At 37.7% G+C, this 18,669-nt stretch overlaps 2 protein-coding genes across 2 annotated transcripts in view; both read right to left on the bottom strand.

Moving 5' to 3' along the window:
- The window catches only part of TMEM45A (transmembrane protein 45A), a 190,758-nt gene that overhangs the window by 136,303 nt on the left and 35,786 nt on the right, over positions 1 to 18,669 (bottom strand). The window lies entirely within an intron of this gene.
- The window catches only part of LNP1 (leukemia NUP98 fusion partner 1), a 57,012-nt gene continuing 47,475 nt past the window's right edge, over positions 9,133 to 18,669 (bottom strand). The window contains 2 exon segments of the mRNA XM_037809562.1: positions 9,133 to 9,264; positions 14,700 to 14,921. Of these exon segments, the coding sequence (XP_037665490.1) occupies positions 9,133 to 9,264; positions 14,700 to 14,921 (354 nt within the window).

Genomic DNA, 18,669 nt, shown 5'->3' with positions numbered 1-18,669 from the left:
TTGAATAAATAGAGCTTTAAACTAGTTTTTTTAGAAGCCATAATTTAATATTGTGAATTAACATACTCCTGGTATTATTTAGAACTTGGAAATAATGTTGAAATTTTTGAGTTTTTTCTGGATATAAATCCATTAAAGAACTGATTATATTTCACCTTTGGGCTTTTCTGACCCTTGAATGTAGTGCTGGATAGGACTAAGAAATTTTACACATATTGTGAAGTAATCATTTGTGCCTTGTGAGTATACTGTGTTCCAAATCTAAGCATAAATTTTTCCTTCTTCCATTATGTTGTAGCTGTCTCTTCTCCCTTTCATGAATACTGTTATTGGAAGATAGTATGCATGTTCAAAGAGCTTTGTGAATTTATCCATTTTATTTCTAATTATATGCAGTCTGCATAAATAAAACTATCAGTGGGATAGATAGCATTTTTATTATTTTCCATACTATGATAAACATATTTTGATTAAAGTGAATTTTGTTTGTTGTGGTCATTGCTGACTACAAGCCCTTTCCATATTCATGGAAAGTTGTAGAAGGTTTACAAAAGTGAATTACGTCTGTCATAGTCAATGCTCACAAAAATTTTAATAAGCCTGTTTATAATATTTTTAAAAAAGACCTTTTGCATCAAAACTTTCACTCATACAAAACTAGTTTAGCTTGCTTTCTGTTAAAATAATGTGTATTGCTAGTCTGCTCTTAATGAAAAGTTATAAAAAGTTTCCTTAACCATCTGAGTACTCCATCTAGAAGACAAAAACTTTATATCAGAACAATATACCTACTGATGTTTATGTCGACCTTATCATCCTTTATTTCAGAAGAAAGTCTCACTTTTAAAGGAAAACTGTTACAAAAGATTTGTTCTTTCACCTTGTAAAAGTGAGATGCTAAAATAGTTTAACATATTACAAAAGGTGGTTGGTAAATATTACAATAATTAAAATGGATTTTTTATCCTTCTGTTAGCTAAATTTGTATGAGTGAAATGTTACTTATGTATTTAGAGATTGTATAAAATTCCTTAAAACTTGACAATATTCTCACTGTCTGTGCTGGTTTGGATGTATTATGTCCCCCCAAACACTATGTTCTTTGATGCAATCTTGTGGGGGAGATGTATTAGTGTTGATTAGGTTGGAATCCTTTGATTGAGTGTTTCCATGGAGATGTGACTCAATCAACTGTGATTACTATATGTGTAACCATGTAGGTGTTACCCCACCCATTCAGGGTGGATCTTTATTGAATCACTGGAGTCCTATAAAAGTGTTCACAGACAGAAGGAGGTGCTGCAGCCAAGAGAGACACTTTGAAGAATGCACAGGAGCTGAGAGTAGAGCTGGAACACAGCCTGGGATTGGCAGACAACAGCCACATGCCTTCCCAGCTAACAGAGGTTTTCCAGATGCCATTGGCCTTCCTTCAGTGAAGGTATACTTGTGTTGATGACTTCATTTGGATGTTTTCATGGCCTTCAGACTGTAACTTGTGTAACCAAATAAACCCCCTTTATAAAAGTCAATCCATTTCTGGTATTTTGCATAACAGCAAACTGAAACATAGTAGCAATCTGGAACACTGTCCATGTTATATCCTGATACTGATCTGTATGATTCTAAATAATGGTATGATGTTGTTAGTCATGGTTTTAGATATTCTTGGAAAAAGGCTGCAAATCATAAAAACAGCCAAATATATTTGTCAGATTCACTGCTTTGCCTTTATGCTTCTCTAAAAGTATATGTAATCAGCTGTAAGTCAGAACTTCATTTGCAACAAAAAGGGACTTTAAAAAAGAAGCAAGAGGAGAACCTAAGATGGTGGCTAGGAGAGACAGGGCAAAAAAACAACTCCATGAAAAATGCTAGATAAAAGCCAGAAAGTGACCCAGAACACCAGTTCCAGTGATGCACTAGCTGGACAAGTTCTGCTAAATCCACAGGGACTGTGCACTAGGTGAAACTGGGAGTCTGCATTCTGAAATGAGTGAGTAAGCCACAGAATGTCCAGCAGCCATGCTGTGGTGTGGGGAAACCAAGAGTTGGTGTTTGGAGGCAGACTAGTTCTTTTAAAAAAAAAAAAACCCAAAAGCAGCTGCAGATATGGCAGCGAGAACCACACAGTCAAGCATGGCAGGAATGGGCTGTGCAAATGCCTCAATATCTAGCATGGAAGACAGCCTTTCATGCACCTGCTGCTAATTGTCTCGAGTGAGGAAGGCAGAGGTTAGCCAAAAGGGGAAAAAAACCATGACCATTACAGCCATCTTCCTAGTGGGCTGGGAATGCTCCTGCCTGGCACCAGAGCCACAGCCCAGAGTCACACCAAAAAACCTAGCATGGCAGGAAGTGTTTCCAGCAAAACACATACACACCACAATATCAGGCATGGACAGTAGCCTTTCATGCACCCACAGCTAATTGTCCTGGAGCTGGAAAGGCAGAGCTGTGAGAAAAGGGGGGAAAGTAACATGCCCCATTCAGCCATCCTTTCATGCCCCATTTGGCCATCCCCTACATGGCCCAGCAGCCCAGAACTTCCCTTGACAGATGGCATGCACTTGTGATGTAGCACAACCTTCCCTCAGCAGAGGCCCTAGAAGGGAATGGCTTGGAAGAGGGACCCATTCAGAAATCCCAGGGACCATATGCCAATAACAAAGACTTGTGGGTCAGCAGCAGAGACAATCTGAGGCAAGACTGAACTGAAGGTTTAGACTCTTGCAACAGCCTTAAGTCTCCAGAAACACCTGGGAGGTTTGATTGTTAAAGATACCCTCCCTCCCTAACTGCTCAGACACATGCCCCACATTCAGGGAAGACAGCACCAACAACACACCCAAACTTGGTGCACCAATTGGATCCTACAAAAATCAGACCCCCACAAACCACAAAGACAAAGTTGGGGAGAACTGACCTGAGGGGAGTAGGTGACTCACTGATGCCATGTGCTTGTTAGTTAGAGAAAGTGTATGCCACCAAGCTGTAGATCTGACAAATAAGAGATTCATCCTTGAATAATCCTACATATCCTAAAAGAACTCTATCAAGTAAAGCAAATGCCAAGAGGCCAAAAACAACAGAAAATTTTAAAGCATATGAAAAAACCAGATGATATGGATAACCCAAACCCAAACACCCAAATCAAAAGATCAGAAGAGACACAGTACTTGGAGTAATTAATCAAAGAACTAAAGACAAACAATGACAGCATGGCACAGGATATAAAGGACATGAAGAAGACCCTAGAAGAGCATAAAGAAGAAATTGCAGGAGTAAATTAAAAAAAAATAGATGATCCCGTGGAAATAAAAGGAACTATTGACCAAATTAAAAAGATTCTGGATACTCATAGAACAAGATTAGTGGAAGCTGAACAACAAATCAGCAACCTCAAGGGCCACAGAATGGAAAATGAAAGAACAAAAGAAAGAATGGGGAAAAAAAATTGAAAAAATAAAAATGGACCCCAGGGATATGAAAGATAAAATAAAATGTCCAAATATGAGACTCATTGGTGTCCCAGAAGGGGAAGAGAAGGGTAAAGGTCTAGAAAGCGTATTCAAAGAAATTGTTGGGGAAAACTTCCCAAACCTTCTGCACAATATAAATATACAAAGCATAAATGCCCAGCAAACTCCAAGTAGAATAAATCCAAATAAATCCACTCCAGGACATATTCTGATCAGACTGCCAAATACTGAAGAGAAGGAGCAAGTTCTGGAAGCAGCAAGAGAAAAGCAATTCACCACTTACAAAGGAAACAGCATAAGACTAAGTAGTGACTACTCAGTGGCCACCATGGAGGTGAGAAGGCAGTGACATGACATATTTAAAATTCTGAGAGAGAAAAATTTCCAACCAAGAATATTTTATCCAGCAAAGCTCTCCTTCAGATTTCAGGGAGAGCTTAAATTTTTCACAGACAAACAAATGCTGAGAGATTTTGCTAATAAAAGTCTTGCCCTACTTCAGATACTAAAGGGATTCTTACCAACAGAGAAACAAAGAAAGGAGAGAGATAGAGAAAGGTTCAGTACTAAAGGATTCAATATTGGTTCCTTAAAGGGCATTAAGAGAAAGAGGGAAAAAATATATCTGACAAACATAATCCAAAAGATAGGATGGCTGATTCAAGAAATGACTTCACAGTAATAACATCAAATGTAAATGGGTTAAACTCCCCAATTAAAAGATATAGGTTGGCAGAATGGATCAAAAAATATGAACCATCAATATGTTGCATACAAGAGACTCATCTTAGACACAGGGACACAAAGAAATTGAAAGTGAAAGGATGGAAAAAATATTTCATGAAAGCTACAGTCAATAGAAAGCAGGTGTAGTAATATTAATCTCAGATAAAATAGACTTTAAATGCAAGGATGTTAGGAGAGACAAAGAAGGCCACTACATACTAATAAAAGGGGCAATTCAACAAGAAGAAATAACAACCATAAATGTTTATGCACCCAATAACAGTGCCACAAAATACATGAGACAAACACTGGCAAAACTAAAGGAAGCAATGGATGTTTCCACAACAATTGTGGGAGACTTCAACACATCACTCTCTCCTATAGATAGATCCACCAGACAGAAGACCAATAAGAAAATTGAAAATCTAAACAATCAGATAAATGAATTTGATTTAACAGACATATGTAGAAAATCACATCCCAAATCACCAGGATACACATTCTTCCCTAGTGATCACAGAACTTTCTCCAGAATAGACCATATGCTGGGAATAAAACAAGCCTCAATAAATTTTAAAAAAATTAAAAGTAATCAAAGCAAATTCTCTGACCACAATGGAATACAATTAGAAGTCAGTAACCATCAGAGATTTAGAAAATTCACAAACACCTGGAGGTTAAAACAACACACTCCTAAAATAAATGGTTTATAACGTAGAATGTAGAGGAGGTAGTGATAGAGAGCAATTAATGAAGGGGGAACAATAACCCAATAAGAACAGATAAGCTATCATGGGTAAATTTAATGTTCTGGGAATGCCCAGGAATGACGATGGTTTGTTAATTTCTGGTGGGTATGGTAGGAACAAGCTCACAGAAAAGTTACTATATTATGTTATTTTCTTGGGGTAGAGTAGGAACATATTGAAAGTAAAGTAGTTATTTTAGGTTAGTTTTTTTTCTTACTCCCTTATTATGGTTTGTTTGAAATGTTTTTTATTATATATCTTTCTTTAAAAAAAATTTATATAGTTAATTTTGAAAAAAAGAGTTAAGAGTTAATGACAATCAATGCAATACATGATACTGGAGTGGATCTAAGAATGGAGGAGAAAAGCTCAAAGGGGCATAAGGAAAAATTGGAATATAGAATTTAAGCTTTATATCCATATTAATTTTCTTGAATTAACTGCAGTTAAGTTAATGACAAAAGTGAATATCTTTGTTCGTAGGAAATATACATGGAAGTGTTATGAGATCAAGGAGTATGATATACGCAACCTGCTGTCAAATGTTCAGAAGATGATAAATGGGTAGACAGATGATAGAAAGATAATAGATACAGTTGAAAGAAAGAGGGGGAGGGAGGGAGGGAGAGAAGAAGGAAGGAAGGAAGGAAGGAAGGAAGGAAGGAAGGAAGGAAGGAAGGAAGGAAGGAAGGAAAGAGAAAGAAAGGTACTGCAAAGGTACCAAAATGTAAAATTGGTAGATATGGATATGTGGGAGTGGGGGGGTTGGAGTTCTCTGTATGGGGTTTGTATTGTATTTGCAACTGTCCTATAGGTTTGAAATTATTTCAAAATAAAAAGTAAAAAAAAAAAAAAAGAGAAGCAAGACAAATCTATAAATTATGTCTTACCTGTTAATTAACATAACCCTGGTAAATGTGTAAGGTTGAACAGGACAAAACCTTTGCTTTGGTTTGTCAATATAAGACAACTGTCAGATATTATTTCTGAAAATAGCTTCATTTGGAATTGCTTATAAGGGAATTAAGGCTTAGATTGTAAGCTCTTTCAGCAGTCACATTTACTCTTAAGCTTTAACTGTTATTTCTAAATTCTGAGGTGTTTTGCTCTTTGTATAACCTGGTAGTTTCCTAGCACTTTAGATATCTGTGTGAAACCTGAGACTCAAAGTTAGCAGTCTCCAGCTCTGATAGTCAGCATTTCTCCAAACAACTGTTAAAAAAGCTGAAAAAGAAATCAGACATCGACTGAAGTGTGAATAAAGCTGATCTTGTTAAGACTAAAGTAAATCAGAGTACAAGGTAAAAGATAATATTGTCTGTATTTTAAAACTTTGACTTCTATGTGAGACCACAAGAAGAGATGTTTACTTTGTCCAAAATTTAAATTTTCTGTAGAACACCATCTAATTTAACCTGTCTAGTCAGTTTATTTAAACAACCTAATTCAACTTTATTTGACATGGAACCTAGAATAAAAAATAAAATCTTGATATTCAATACAATTTAGTATTATACCCTGATGCATTTCAAAGTATTTTGGGCAAAAAAATAAGAAAGTATTTACAAAGTCCCTTGAGGGACTAGAGAAAAAGTGGAAATGTTAAACTTCCCCACCTGGGTATTCCCGGTGTTCTCTTAAGCAGTGTAGACTCCCAGTGTGATGGGCCAGGCCCTTGGGCTTAAGGCTTGCCCTTGTGAAACTTATTTCTGTAATGGCAAAGCTAAAGCTATTTATAATTAATGCCTAAGACTCACACCAGAAAACCTTTTTTGTCACTCAAGTGTGATCTCTCTCTCTAAGCCAAACTCTGCAAATAAACTCACTAACTCCCCACTATGTGGGACATGACTCCCAGGGATTAGCCCAGCCCTGGCATCATGAAACATGACTCTCAGGGATGAACTTGGTCCTGGCATCATGGAATTGGATGAAGAAAAGGGGAAAAGAAGTAAATAGAGCTTCAGTGACTGAGAGATTTCAAATCGAGTTTAGAGGTCATTCCGGAAGTTACTGCTATGTGAATTTCAGCCAGATATTACAAACTGCCACAATATGGCAAGCCTCAACTGTGTTCCTGAAAACCCTAAAAGGCATTTTGGGCTTAAAATATTATTTACTAAGTTTGTTTTTCAGAGACTTAAAGCCTCCAGATTTTTCCTACACCAGATATGCTCTGAAACCTAGAAGTACCAGTTTCTCCAAGAAAGAACAATACCCAGTTTAATCCCTGTACCCCATAATGTTGATGCCCCTTTTCAGCATTAAAAATAAGAGTAATCACCTACATATCCCTCAAGATTGAGGGCAAATTCTCAAATGAGACAGAAGAATTGTAAAAGAGAAAATAAGGATTTAAGGACTGATTATGATTACTGAATCATTATATAGATATTCCTTTTTACTTTCTGGTATATTAGAGTAAACAGAGGGAAATACCTGAAACTTGAACTGTAATCCAGCTGCCTTGAACTCTGATAATGATTGTATAGCCTTTATCTTGTGCTGTGTGATTGAAAAACTTTGTGACTAACCTTCACTTGTACCCATTTATCCAGTTTTTTTTTTACTTTAAAGTCTTATGATCACTAAAGACAGCCCCTAATGATTATTAATGGAGAATCTTGGGTCAGCCCAGGGTTAACCCACCCCAAGTCTAAAGTTATCTTGATAAATGAAACTGGATCTAACCAAAATGGCCCCACCTGGCATGCACAGTAGCTTAGACTTTAACATGTAAATCACCTATATCTCATTATAATATTAAAATCACACCCATCATCATATTAAGGCTGCCATTTTCTTATATATGTTCTGTGACTAAGCATGTAATCAATCTATGCATGCTCAATAATTATATCACTTCTAATTACGTAATCTGGGGCCATTGTACTCATTATCCTAAAACCTGCACATCTTTTGATGCTATTAAACTATCAGAATTACTGCAGTTCAGGGAGACAGATTTTGGACTGATAGGCCATCTATTCTCCTGCTTTGCACCTAGCAATAAAACTCTTTCTCTCTTTGAAACCCTGGTGTCTTGGGAATTGGTCATTTGAGCACATCAGGCAAAAGAATCCATCACCTTGGTTGCTTTCTTCTTTTTTTCTTTCCCCTTTTCTTTCCTTCTCTTGTTTATGCCTTGCCTAAGTAATTAATTACATTATTAGTTATAACTAGTAGTTTGGAGAACTATTCTTCACAAAATGGAGACTCTAGCTGCTCTTGGTCCTTTGAAGTTCCATGACAAAAATATAGAATAAATAGGGAGGATGTTAGAAAATTTAAATACTTATTCTTCTGGTAACAAAATACTGACAGAATTTTATTATGACAGGTCTCATAAAGTTAAAGCCCCAAAGCATAAGGCTGACCTCAGAGAATCAGTCTGCACTCACATGATTTTAATGCAACCCCACTCCTATTTTTCTCACTTGCATCCTGCTCATTCACATGCACATCACACACATATTAAGATAGGACCCACTGCTGGAGGGAAATGAAGGTCCTGCCTCAGATTACGAGCATGCACTCTGGAGTCAGAATTAACTGAGTTCTGGCCCTAATTCTGCCACTACATCAGGAAGTGACTGAACCTTTCTAAACTTCAGTTTCTTCATCCAGAAAGTGAAGAGGAAGAAAGCCCCACCTCAGCATGGTGAGGTTTGTTTGAAGTAATGAATTAAAGCACCCAACATATTCCTTAGCATATTAATTACCAGTTCTCCCTAAATGATGGTCATTAGACATACTTACATAATTACTTCTAATAAGGAAGTAAACTTAGAGCCACACTAATGGCTTTGATTTAAGATTAGTTGTAAGGTTGACATGGAAGAACAGTTTGTGACAATTTGTGGGCAGCTCTTTAAATATCCTTCTTTACATTTTTGGAATGACTTTAATCTATTAAAACACCTCTGCATCTTTTTATTCCCATAAAAGGGCAACAAAGCAGATTGCACTCTTGACTAAGTTGCCAGAAGCAGTTGGATTATGATATAAGTCATCTTGCAGAGCAGTCATACCAGCTGCCAACTTCAATCACTTGGCATCTGCTGACACTCTCTTACAGCTGCCAAACCAGCTCCTGGCATGGTGTATTGGGGCTCATGACTACATGAGCATCTGTAGTCATTAAGTGGAAACAAAGTACTATTTGGGCCCTTTTTCTACCAGGGGGATATATATGCTTCTCCATGTTCTGCCTTCCTAGAGCCCCTTCTTTCCTCCATTTTCTTGCAGTAACTTGTCTCCACCCTTAGACAATCTCTTTCATTACTCTCCTTTCTGCTCTCAGATCTCTGAAAGAGATGGTTCAGAAAAGAGTAGAGATTTGCTGACAGCTGACAACACTCCACCTTTCTCCTAACAATTGGGCATGATTATTCAGTAGACCCCTGCTTATTAGTCTCTCACAATAAATTATCATTAAAGTAATCTAAGGATGTTGCTAAAGGTTTTAGTCATAAAGAAAAGGAATTGAGGTGCTTGGGTGCCAACAGATAATCTAGGTGAAGAAACCCAACCTGCACCTGACTCTAACTCTTTGCCCATGATTCGCTGATGGATATGATTTCACAGCACAGTAAAATTAATAGTCTCCTAGTGCTTCTTGAAAAGTGGCAAGTGAGATCACACACAGAATAATTCTTAAATTCCCTGGTGTCCACTACCTTAAATTGCATTAATAATAAGGTATACGGTAAGTATTAATGTGAAGACTGAGTGAAGAATGAAGTGTCAAAGAATGACATCTGTTTCAGTTTGCTAAAGCTGCCAGAATACAAAATACCAGAAATGGATTGGCTTTTACAATGGGAGTTTATTAGTTCACAAATTTACAGTTCTAAGGCCATGAAAATGTCCCAATTAAGGCATCAATAGGAAGATACCTTCTCTGAATAAAGGCCAATTGCACCTGGGGGTCCTCTATCACATGGGAAGACACATGGCCAGAGTCTGCTGGGCCTCTTTTGAGGTTAGCTTCTGCTTAGCTTCTGTCTCTCAGCTCCTGTGCATCCTTGCTTTTTTCTCCCAGGGTGTTTCTCTCTAAGCACATGACAGTCATCTCTCAACTTCTCCAGGGTAAACTCTGAGCTTCATCTCTTAGTTTAGCACCTCCAAACATCTTTCTGTCTGCATCTCCAAACATCTGGGTCTGTGTTGGCTCTGAGCTCTCTGAAGGACTCCAGTAAACTAATTAAAACCCACCTTGAATGGGTGGGGTTACATCTCCATGGAAGTAACCTAATCAAAAAGTTCCACCCACAATAAGTCTGCACCCAAAAGATTGGATTGAAAGAGTATGACTTTTCTGGTGTACATAATATTTCAAACCAGCACAACATCCAACCAGATCAACATTCCCTAATGATTTGATCCTGGGTTCCTCATTTATTCATTAATGTATTGATCACATACTATTCTAGAATCAGGAGATATAGCACAAATAACAAAGGCCCTACTGCCTAGATATTACACTTTGGTGGAGACAATCAATAAACAAAACTAAAAGCAGTTGACAGGCAGTGATAACTGCTATGATAACTATAAGCAGGGTAGCATGTTGGGAACTACTTGGGGAGCAGGGTTCTTGTATAGTTTTGATGGTCAGGGAGTGATTTTCTGAAGAATTATTTAGTACTGACAAAAGAATGACATTCATATATGTAGCGATGGCATCCATTTACACTTTTATTTTTAAAATAAATAGGTAAAATCATTGTTTATATTTTTTCCCACTTAAATGGGAATATTGAAGACTATCAATGAGCATTTGCAATGGTGAATGGTGGTCAGTTGCGCAAGGTCATGACTAAGCCTTGCAATCTGTGTTATTAAGGTCTCTATCTATTGCAGTGGTTTTAGCCACTGTACAGTGTTAAATTCTTTTTAGATTTAGAATGTTTCATTTCTATCCATTTCAGTACATTGATTAAAGTCAGAAAGCAAAGTGAATAATGAAACTAAGATACAATTTAAGGGGAACATAAGGATATTCCATGTTCAGGGATTAAAGACTAAATACTATTAAGATGTCAATCCTACCCAAAGCCATCTATAGAGTCAATGCAATGCCAATCAAAATTCCAACAACATTCTTTGAAGAAATAAAAAAGCCAATTTTCAAATTTATATGGAAGGGTAAGGGGCCTAGAATAGCTAAAACCATCTTGAAAAAGAAGAATGAAGTTGGAAGACTTACACTTCCTGTTCTTAAAACTTATTACAAAACCATGGTGTGCCGGTTTGAATGTATTGTGTCCCCCAAATGCCATTATCTTTATGGTCTTGTGGGACAGACGTTTTGGTGCTGGTTAGATTTGCTTGGAATGTGCCCCACCCAGCTGTGGGTGGTGACTCTGGTGGGATAGTCCCATGGAGGCATGGCCCTGCCCATTCAGGGCGGGCCTTGATCAGGGGAGCCATAAAAACGTGCTGACTCAGAGAGACTGAACGGAGTGCAGCTGTGAGTGACGTTTTGAAGAAGAGCAAGCTTGCTAGAGAGGAATGTCCTGGGAGAAAGCCATTTTGAAACCAGAACTTTGGAGCAGACTCCAGCCACATGCCTTCCCAGCTAACAGAGGTTTTCCGGACACCATTTGCCATCCTCCAGTGAAGGTACCTGATTACTGATGTGTTACCCTGGACACTTTATGGCCTTAAGACTGTAACTGTATAGCCAAATAAACCCCCATTTTATAAAAGCCTATCCATCTCTGGTGTTTTGCATTCTGCAGCATTAGCAAACTAGAACACATGGTAAATAAAACAGACTGGTACTTGCACAAGGACAGACATATAGTCCCATGGAATTGAGTTGAGAGCTAAGAAATCAACCCTCACATTAATGGCCAACTTATTTTGACAAAGGAGCAAAGACCACTCAATAAGGAAACTATAGAGTCTTCAACAAATTGTGCTGGGAAATATGGATATCCATTTGCAAGAAGTAGAAGGAGGACCCTACCTCATGCCATATACAAAAATAAACTCAAATTGGTTGCGAGAACTAAATATAAGTGCCACATCTATCAACTCCTAGAAAAAAGCATAGGGAAGCATCTTCAGGACCTTTTGTTAGGCTGTGGTTTCTTATACTTTACACCCAGAGCACTAATAACAAAAGAAAAAAGTAGATAAATGGGATCTCTTCAAAATTAAAATGTTTTGGGTCTCAGAGGACTTTGTCATGAAAGTGAAAGAACAACCTACACAATGGGAGAAAATATTTGGAAACAACATATCTAATAAAGGTTTAATCAGAATATATAAAGAAATCCTTAACTTAACAAAAAAGACAACCCAAATTAAAAACAGGCAAAAGACCCAAATAGACACCTTTCCAAAGAAGATATACAAGAGGGATGCCAGAAAGCACATGAACAGATGCTCAACATCATTAGCCATCAAATGGAAATCAAAACCACAATGAGATACCATTTCACATCCATTAGAATTTTTTAAAATGGAAAATTTCAAGTGTTGGAGAGGATGGGGAGTAATAGGAACACTCATTCATTGCTGGTGGCAATGTAAAATGGTGCAGCTGCTGTGGAAGAGAGTTTGGTGTTTCCTCAGAAAGTTAAATGTAGAACTACCCTATGACCTAGAAATCCACCACTAGGTATATACCCAAAAGGATTGTAAGCAGGGACTTGAACAGATATTTGCATGCCAATGTTCATAGTGACATTTTTCACAATTGCCAAAACATGTCAGCAACCCAAGTGTCCATCAACTGATGAATGGATAAATATAACGTGATATATACATACAATGGAATATTATTCAGCTGTAAAAATGAATCAAGTTCTTATACATGTGACAATATTGTTGAACCTTGAAGACATCACATTGAGTGAAATAAGCCAGACATAAAAGGACAAATAAACAAACACATAGAATCAGAATTGAGAAAACAGTTCGCCAGGGGATGAGGTGGGGGTAGGGTATGGGAATTTAAGGCTTAAAATGTACAGGGTTCCTGTTTGGAATGATGGAAATGTTTTGGTAAGGATAGTAGCACATCACCATGAACATAATTAGCAACACTGAAATTTGTATCTGTGGTTAACCAGGAAAATGTTTGGTTGTATATATGGTAACAGAATATATATTTTTTAAAACAATCTATGAACCCTAAGTTAAACCATAAACTATATTAAATAGTACAATTATAAAATGTGCTTTCATCAATTTTAACAAATGTTCTACACCAAGGCAAGGTGTTAATAACAGTGTGTTAAATGGGAATCCTGTATTTTATGCATGATTTTTCTGTAAACCTACAACTTCTCCAACAAAGAAAAAATGCCAATGTCATAAAAGATAAAGACTGAGAATTCTTCCAGATTAAATTAGACTAAAGAGCATGAAAATTGGCTGCAATACATAATCCAGAATTGCACTATAAATAATATTATTGAGACAGTGAAATATGAATAAGGTCTACAGTTTAGATAATGGTATTGTATCAGTGTAAACATCCTGAGTTTAATAATTGTATCATGGTTATATAAGACAGTGTTCTTGTGTCCTTTTTCAGAGTGAAGGAGAGTGGGAGAAGCAGGAGGAGCAAATGGGATAGCATGTTAACATTTGGAAAGAATCTGGTGAGGGCATATGGGAATTCTTTGCACTATTCTGACATTTCTAGAAGCCTAAAAGCATATAAAATACACAGTAAAAGAAAACACAAAGCAGAAACTCTCCATAATAAGATCCATTATAGTAAGTGACAGCTGTTCACTATTCTTTCTTCCTTATCCCTCTCATAATCAGGTAGAGAGAACAGCCTACTGAAGGAAAATCATAGATACACAGATTCACTATGAGCAAAAGTGAGGAGCCACCTGCAAGGCAAATATGCATGGTGACAGTCCCAACTGCCTGTGAGGTAGCATAGATGGATGGAATGTATGAAGCACCCAAGTGTCTTTATCTGTGTATCACAGAGTACAGCTAAAGAGCCAAGAATAAATACATATAAGTTCAATGACTTACTCTGTATACTACTTGTTGCAACATATTATTTCCATTTTGCAAAAAGAGAGACCCAAATAAAGAAGTATTTTTCTAAAGACCACTCAGGAATTGTATTGCAGGGCTGAAAACTTATGTCCCCTCCCAAATTAATTGATCTCTAATTTGTTTCTTCATGTATCAAGTATGGCAAAATCAGTGGAGTTTCTATTCTTCATGCCTAGTTCAGCCCCATGCTTTATCCCATGAGGTCATTGTGAGCACATGGACCACTCCTACTACTGGTTAATCACTAGATAGTATCCAGATGTTTCTTCTGGGTGCTTTTTAAAAGCACTGGGATATATAAAACCATTGTAGACTATCCACTACTCAATAAAATATCAAAAGAGGGGAGCCAAGGAGGCTTAGGGAAAGCTTTTCTCTTCTTCAAATAGTTAAAGAAGAATAAGTTACAGCCATATAACAGTGATGAAAGCAAAGACCTAGAGGACCTCAATAGCAAAAACTACCCATAGTGTCCTCCAGGAGTTCTTCCTACCCCAGATGTATTCAATAAAATTAAAAAAAAAAAAAAATCTCTGTACATCTGGGCTATATTAAACTGGGTATCATTTTTTTAAAGATCTCATCAGGGAGAAATGATAAATGAAGAAGATATTACATTGGTTCTCCTCAAACCTGGACAGAAAGAAAACTTTAGGTTTCTTTTCCTAAACTGTTTTAAATTTTCAACAGTTCTCTTACCTACCAAAGAGACAGAACATTTGGTTCTAAAAGATAGTTGCTGTTCAAAGGACTGTGGAAATTCCTGAATGTTGGAATGGGATCTTCCTTTTGATTCCAGTTGCTCCTTAAATAATCCATCCGTTGAGGATTTTCTGTAATCCCTCATATGGTTATGGCTTTGGAATCCCTGACCTTCATGAGAATGACTTCTATGGTGATGGTCAAATAATATAATTCTGGGAAACTGGGAATACAGAATGAATAATTTCACAATATAGAGGGATTAAATTATATTAGCACAGAGACAGAATGACTATAAACTACCAAATAAAAAAATCCTGTGTTGAACTGAAATGTTCTTCTTGATCAGTAAGACCTTTCTTCTACCATGAGGCAGTAAATTCAATTAATTAAAGAATTAAGTAGAAAGAAAGGAGGAGATGCCACTACATGCATCGCTATGGGACAGAAAAGCCAAAGGCCAACGATCTACAGCAGACAGCCCCAAACCAACACAGTCTTCAGAGAGAAAGCATTGCCTTGCTGAGGTCTCAATTTTGTACTTCTCCTAACCTCAAAACCAAACCCAACTCAAACTGACCTATAAAGAAAGTGTTTTGATCAACATGACAACATAAGACATCCCCTGAAAAAGCCACCCCAGAGATTTAGCAAATAAAACAATAAACTCTACTTGTTTAGAACTCTGGGGGAAGGTTGAGACTGGAGAAGGACTCCACAAATATTGAACTGAAGAAACAGAAAAATCTCAGGTAGGAGAATTCCATCCCAGATATCAGTCTGTTTCTGTCCTCCTCCACCTCACTCAGCCCCACCAGCTTGGGAGTCACACAGAGGCAGCATGGCCCAGCTCCTTCTCACCACAGCTGAGACAGTAGACTAACATACACGAGTAGCATTCCATGCATCCAGGCACAGGATCTAATTCTGCAGAGACTCAAGGTGGAACAGAAGCCACTGAGGAGTGCTGCATGCAAAACAGCCTCCAGGGACAAAAAAAACACCAATAGAAAAGCTCGTAAGAACTGTTGTGCCTTCATTCAATCCAATTTCAGTTGGCTGGATACCTAAAGGAAAAATGGACATTTCTGAAGTGATTCATCTTTCTTGATTTATCCCATTTTGCTACCCATGGTGGGATACCATAATGGGGAAAAAATTGGAGGCAGAAAAGAGTCACAGAAAAAAATAAAAAATAAAAAATGGGGTTAAACTGAACTGCTGTAAGATATAGCAGATCCCAGAACTGAAAATTGTGAGGGAAATGAGGCACAGAGTAAGGTAGTAAGGGAGAGATTGAAACAAATCATAGGAGCTGTGGAGAAATGTCTGCACAAAAACAAACAAAAGAAACAGATCAAGATTCCCACAGAAGGAACAAAAAAAAGGACACTCCCAACTAGAGGTGAAACAATTACACAAAAAGTGCAATCCTAAAAACTGTACCACATATCCAAGGCAAGAATCAGATGAAGAAAAGCTGAGAAAATCTGAATAATTAAACACAGGCTATACTGATGATCTAGCATAAGTTGGAAAAAGCATCAAAGACGAGACTTAGCGGAAAGTAAATCAACAATAGAGAAGAGGGAGAAATGGACTTTCAGAGCTAATTCATCAAGATAATCAGATGCCTAGACAGCAGCAAAAAATTACAAGCCATACTAAAAGCAGGAAGATATGCCATAGCCAAGGGAACAAATTAAAACCTCAGAGGATACTCAGAAGTTGGAAAAACTAATCAAAAAAGGTAAAACAAATCTCCTAAATCATTTCAAGGATAAGAAGGAACATATGCAGAAAGAGGCTATTAAGAAAATAATGTGTTAGCACAAAGAAGAATTTGAAAGTATGAAAAGAAACAAATTATGGGATGAAAGGCACAATGGTAGAGATCAAAAATACACTAGGGAGGTAGGGCAAGATGGTGGCATAGGGAGATGTGTAATTTAGTTAGTTCTTTGGAAGAACTAGCACATAGCCAGGAAAAACTAGTAAATAGTCTGAAAAAAACTGTTGGGGGACATCTGTGACTGGACAAACATCATACAGTAGTCTGGAATGGCTGATATTGGAGCATAAGAACTGTAAGTAAAGCTCCCAAAACTGCAGAACTGGTGCTCCTCTCCCACTGGCATGATAGGCTGCATTGGAAGACATCCCCATGGGAAAAAGAAGCAGCCTACTGGGGGAAGGAAAGGTAGCACAACCAAGCACCATTTGCAGTTTTAATTAACAAATTTGGACTACTGAATACAAGCTGTGAGCTTGGATAAACCTAGAGCAAACAGGAAAGGAACTTGGAGGTTCCTCCTGGCAGAAGACAGTCTTTACACTACTGAGCCTTTCATTTGTGAGTGGCAGGATGAAGAACTTCTCTGACATCCTACAAGTAGAGGGGGCCAATTACATTGATGTGAATTGCATTTTAAGTATCTTTACTAGGCTGTCTCCCATCTTAAACTGTGAGCAACATGAGAGGGTCTCTCTTCAGAATCATTGTGTTGTGTTTCCAGAATGTATCTCTACATTGACAAATGCTCAATTCATTAAAAAAAAAAAAAAGTGCTCATAGAATCCTAAATTTTATTTAAAAACAAAATATTCAGGAGGTGGGGAAACAGCAGATACTAAGTGAGTAATAACATTATTTGAAGACTCCAAATTCTTTCCAAATGTCAGCAATTCAACAAAAGGATACCCTCCCTTATCTCCTTGGCCCTAACTAATGTTGAAAAGGAGAAAGGGAGATAATCTAAAATAAACAACTTCCATGAAGTCTTAGCTGCATGAAGAAAACAAACAAACAAAAATTAAAACATTCTCCCACAAGTGCTTTAAAAGCTAGTCATGAAGGCAGGGCATAATGGCAGAATGGAGAGGTGTGGAATTTAGTTAGTCCTTTAGAGCAACTAATAAACAGCCAGGAAGAATTAGTAAATTGTCTGAAACAACTGTTGGGGGACATCCATGACTGGACACACATTGTACATCAGCCTGGAATGGGTGGAAAGGCTGCAATTGCAGCATAGAGTTGTAAGTAAAGCACCCCAAACTGCAGAGCTGTCACACCTCTCCCACTGGCACAGCAGGCTGACTTCAAACACTTCCCTGTGGAAAAAAGAAGCAGGTTACCTGGAGTGAGAGAGAGTAACTCAACCAAGCTCCAATTGCAGTTTTAATTAAAGAAGTTGGTCTACTAAATACAAGCTACAAGCACAGATAAACCCAAAACAAGCAGGAAAGTAACCTGAGGTTACTGGTGGCAGATAGGAGGCAGAGATGATGGAAAAAAAATACATAAATAAATAAAAACAGATGCTTTTGGAGATGGCAGAGCTCAGAATACTGGAAAATGGCTATGTTCCAGGAAAAGGGGCACAGAGAACCAGGTACTAACACCGGTTGACCAGTAAAACTGAGGGTCTGGGAACTGGCTCTGAAAAGGGGCTTTCTCTCTTTTTCCTTTTTTTCTCTCTCATTTTAAGTAGCTCAAAAGAGAAAGCCTCAGGCATTTTCTACTGTCAGTGCTGACCCAGGCAAGGGTGGACTTAACAGAGTCAGAGAGACAAAGCAGGAATTCAAATGTAGAAGATAAGTTAACTTGAAAGGTCAGTTTATTCAAACACCATAATTACATGGAACCTTGAATAGGGGGTGAGATCTGGTTGGTTTGTGCAGGTTAGCATGAAACCCCAATACATTCCAGAGTAATTTGGGCAGAGAATAAAAAGTATTTGCAAAGCCCCCATAAGGGGCTGGGAAAAATTTTGAAATATTAAACTCCCCCACCTGGGGAATTCCTGATATTCTGACAAGCATTGTGGGTACAATTTTAATAGGCCAATCCCTCAATCTTGGGGCTGGCCCTTATGAAGTGTCTTACTGCAAAGGTGAGGCCAAGCCTACTTATAATTGTGCCTAAGAGTCACCCTCAGAGAACCTGTTTCATTGCTCAGATGTGACCTCAC

The sequence above is a fragment of the Choloepus didactylus genome, chromosome 1 (genome assembly GCF_015220235.1).
Source record: "Choloepus didactylus isolate mChoDid1 chromosome 1, mChoDid1.pri, whole genome shotgun sequence".
In the NCBI taxonomy this organism is placed as follows: Eukaryota; Metazoa; Chordata; class Mammalia; order Pilosa; family Megalonychidae; genus Choloepus; species Choloepus didactylus.
The sequence above is the reverse complement of the archived record's forward strand: the minus strand, read 5'-3'. Positions and strand labels throughout refer to the sequence as shown.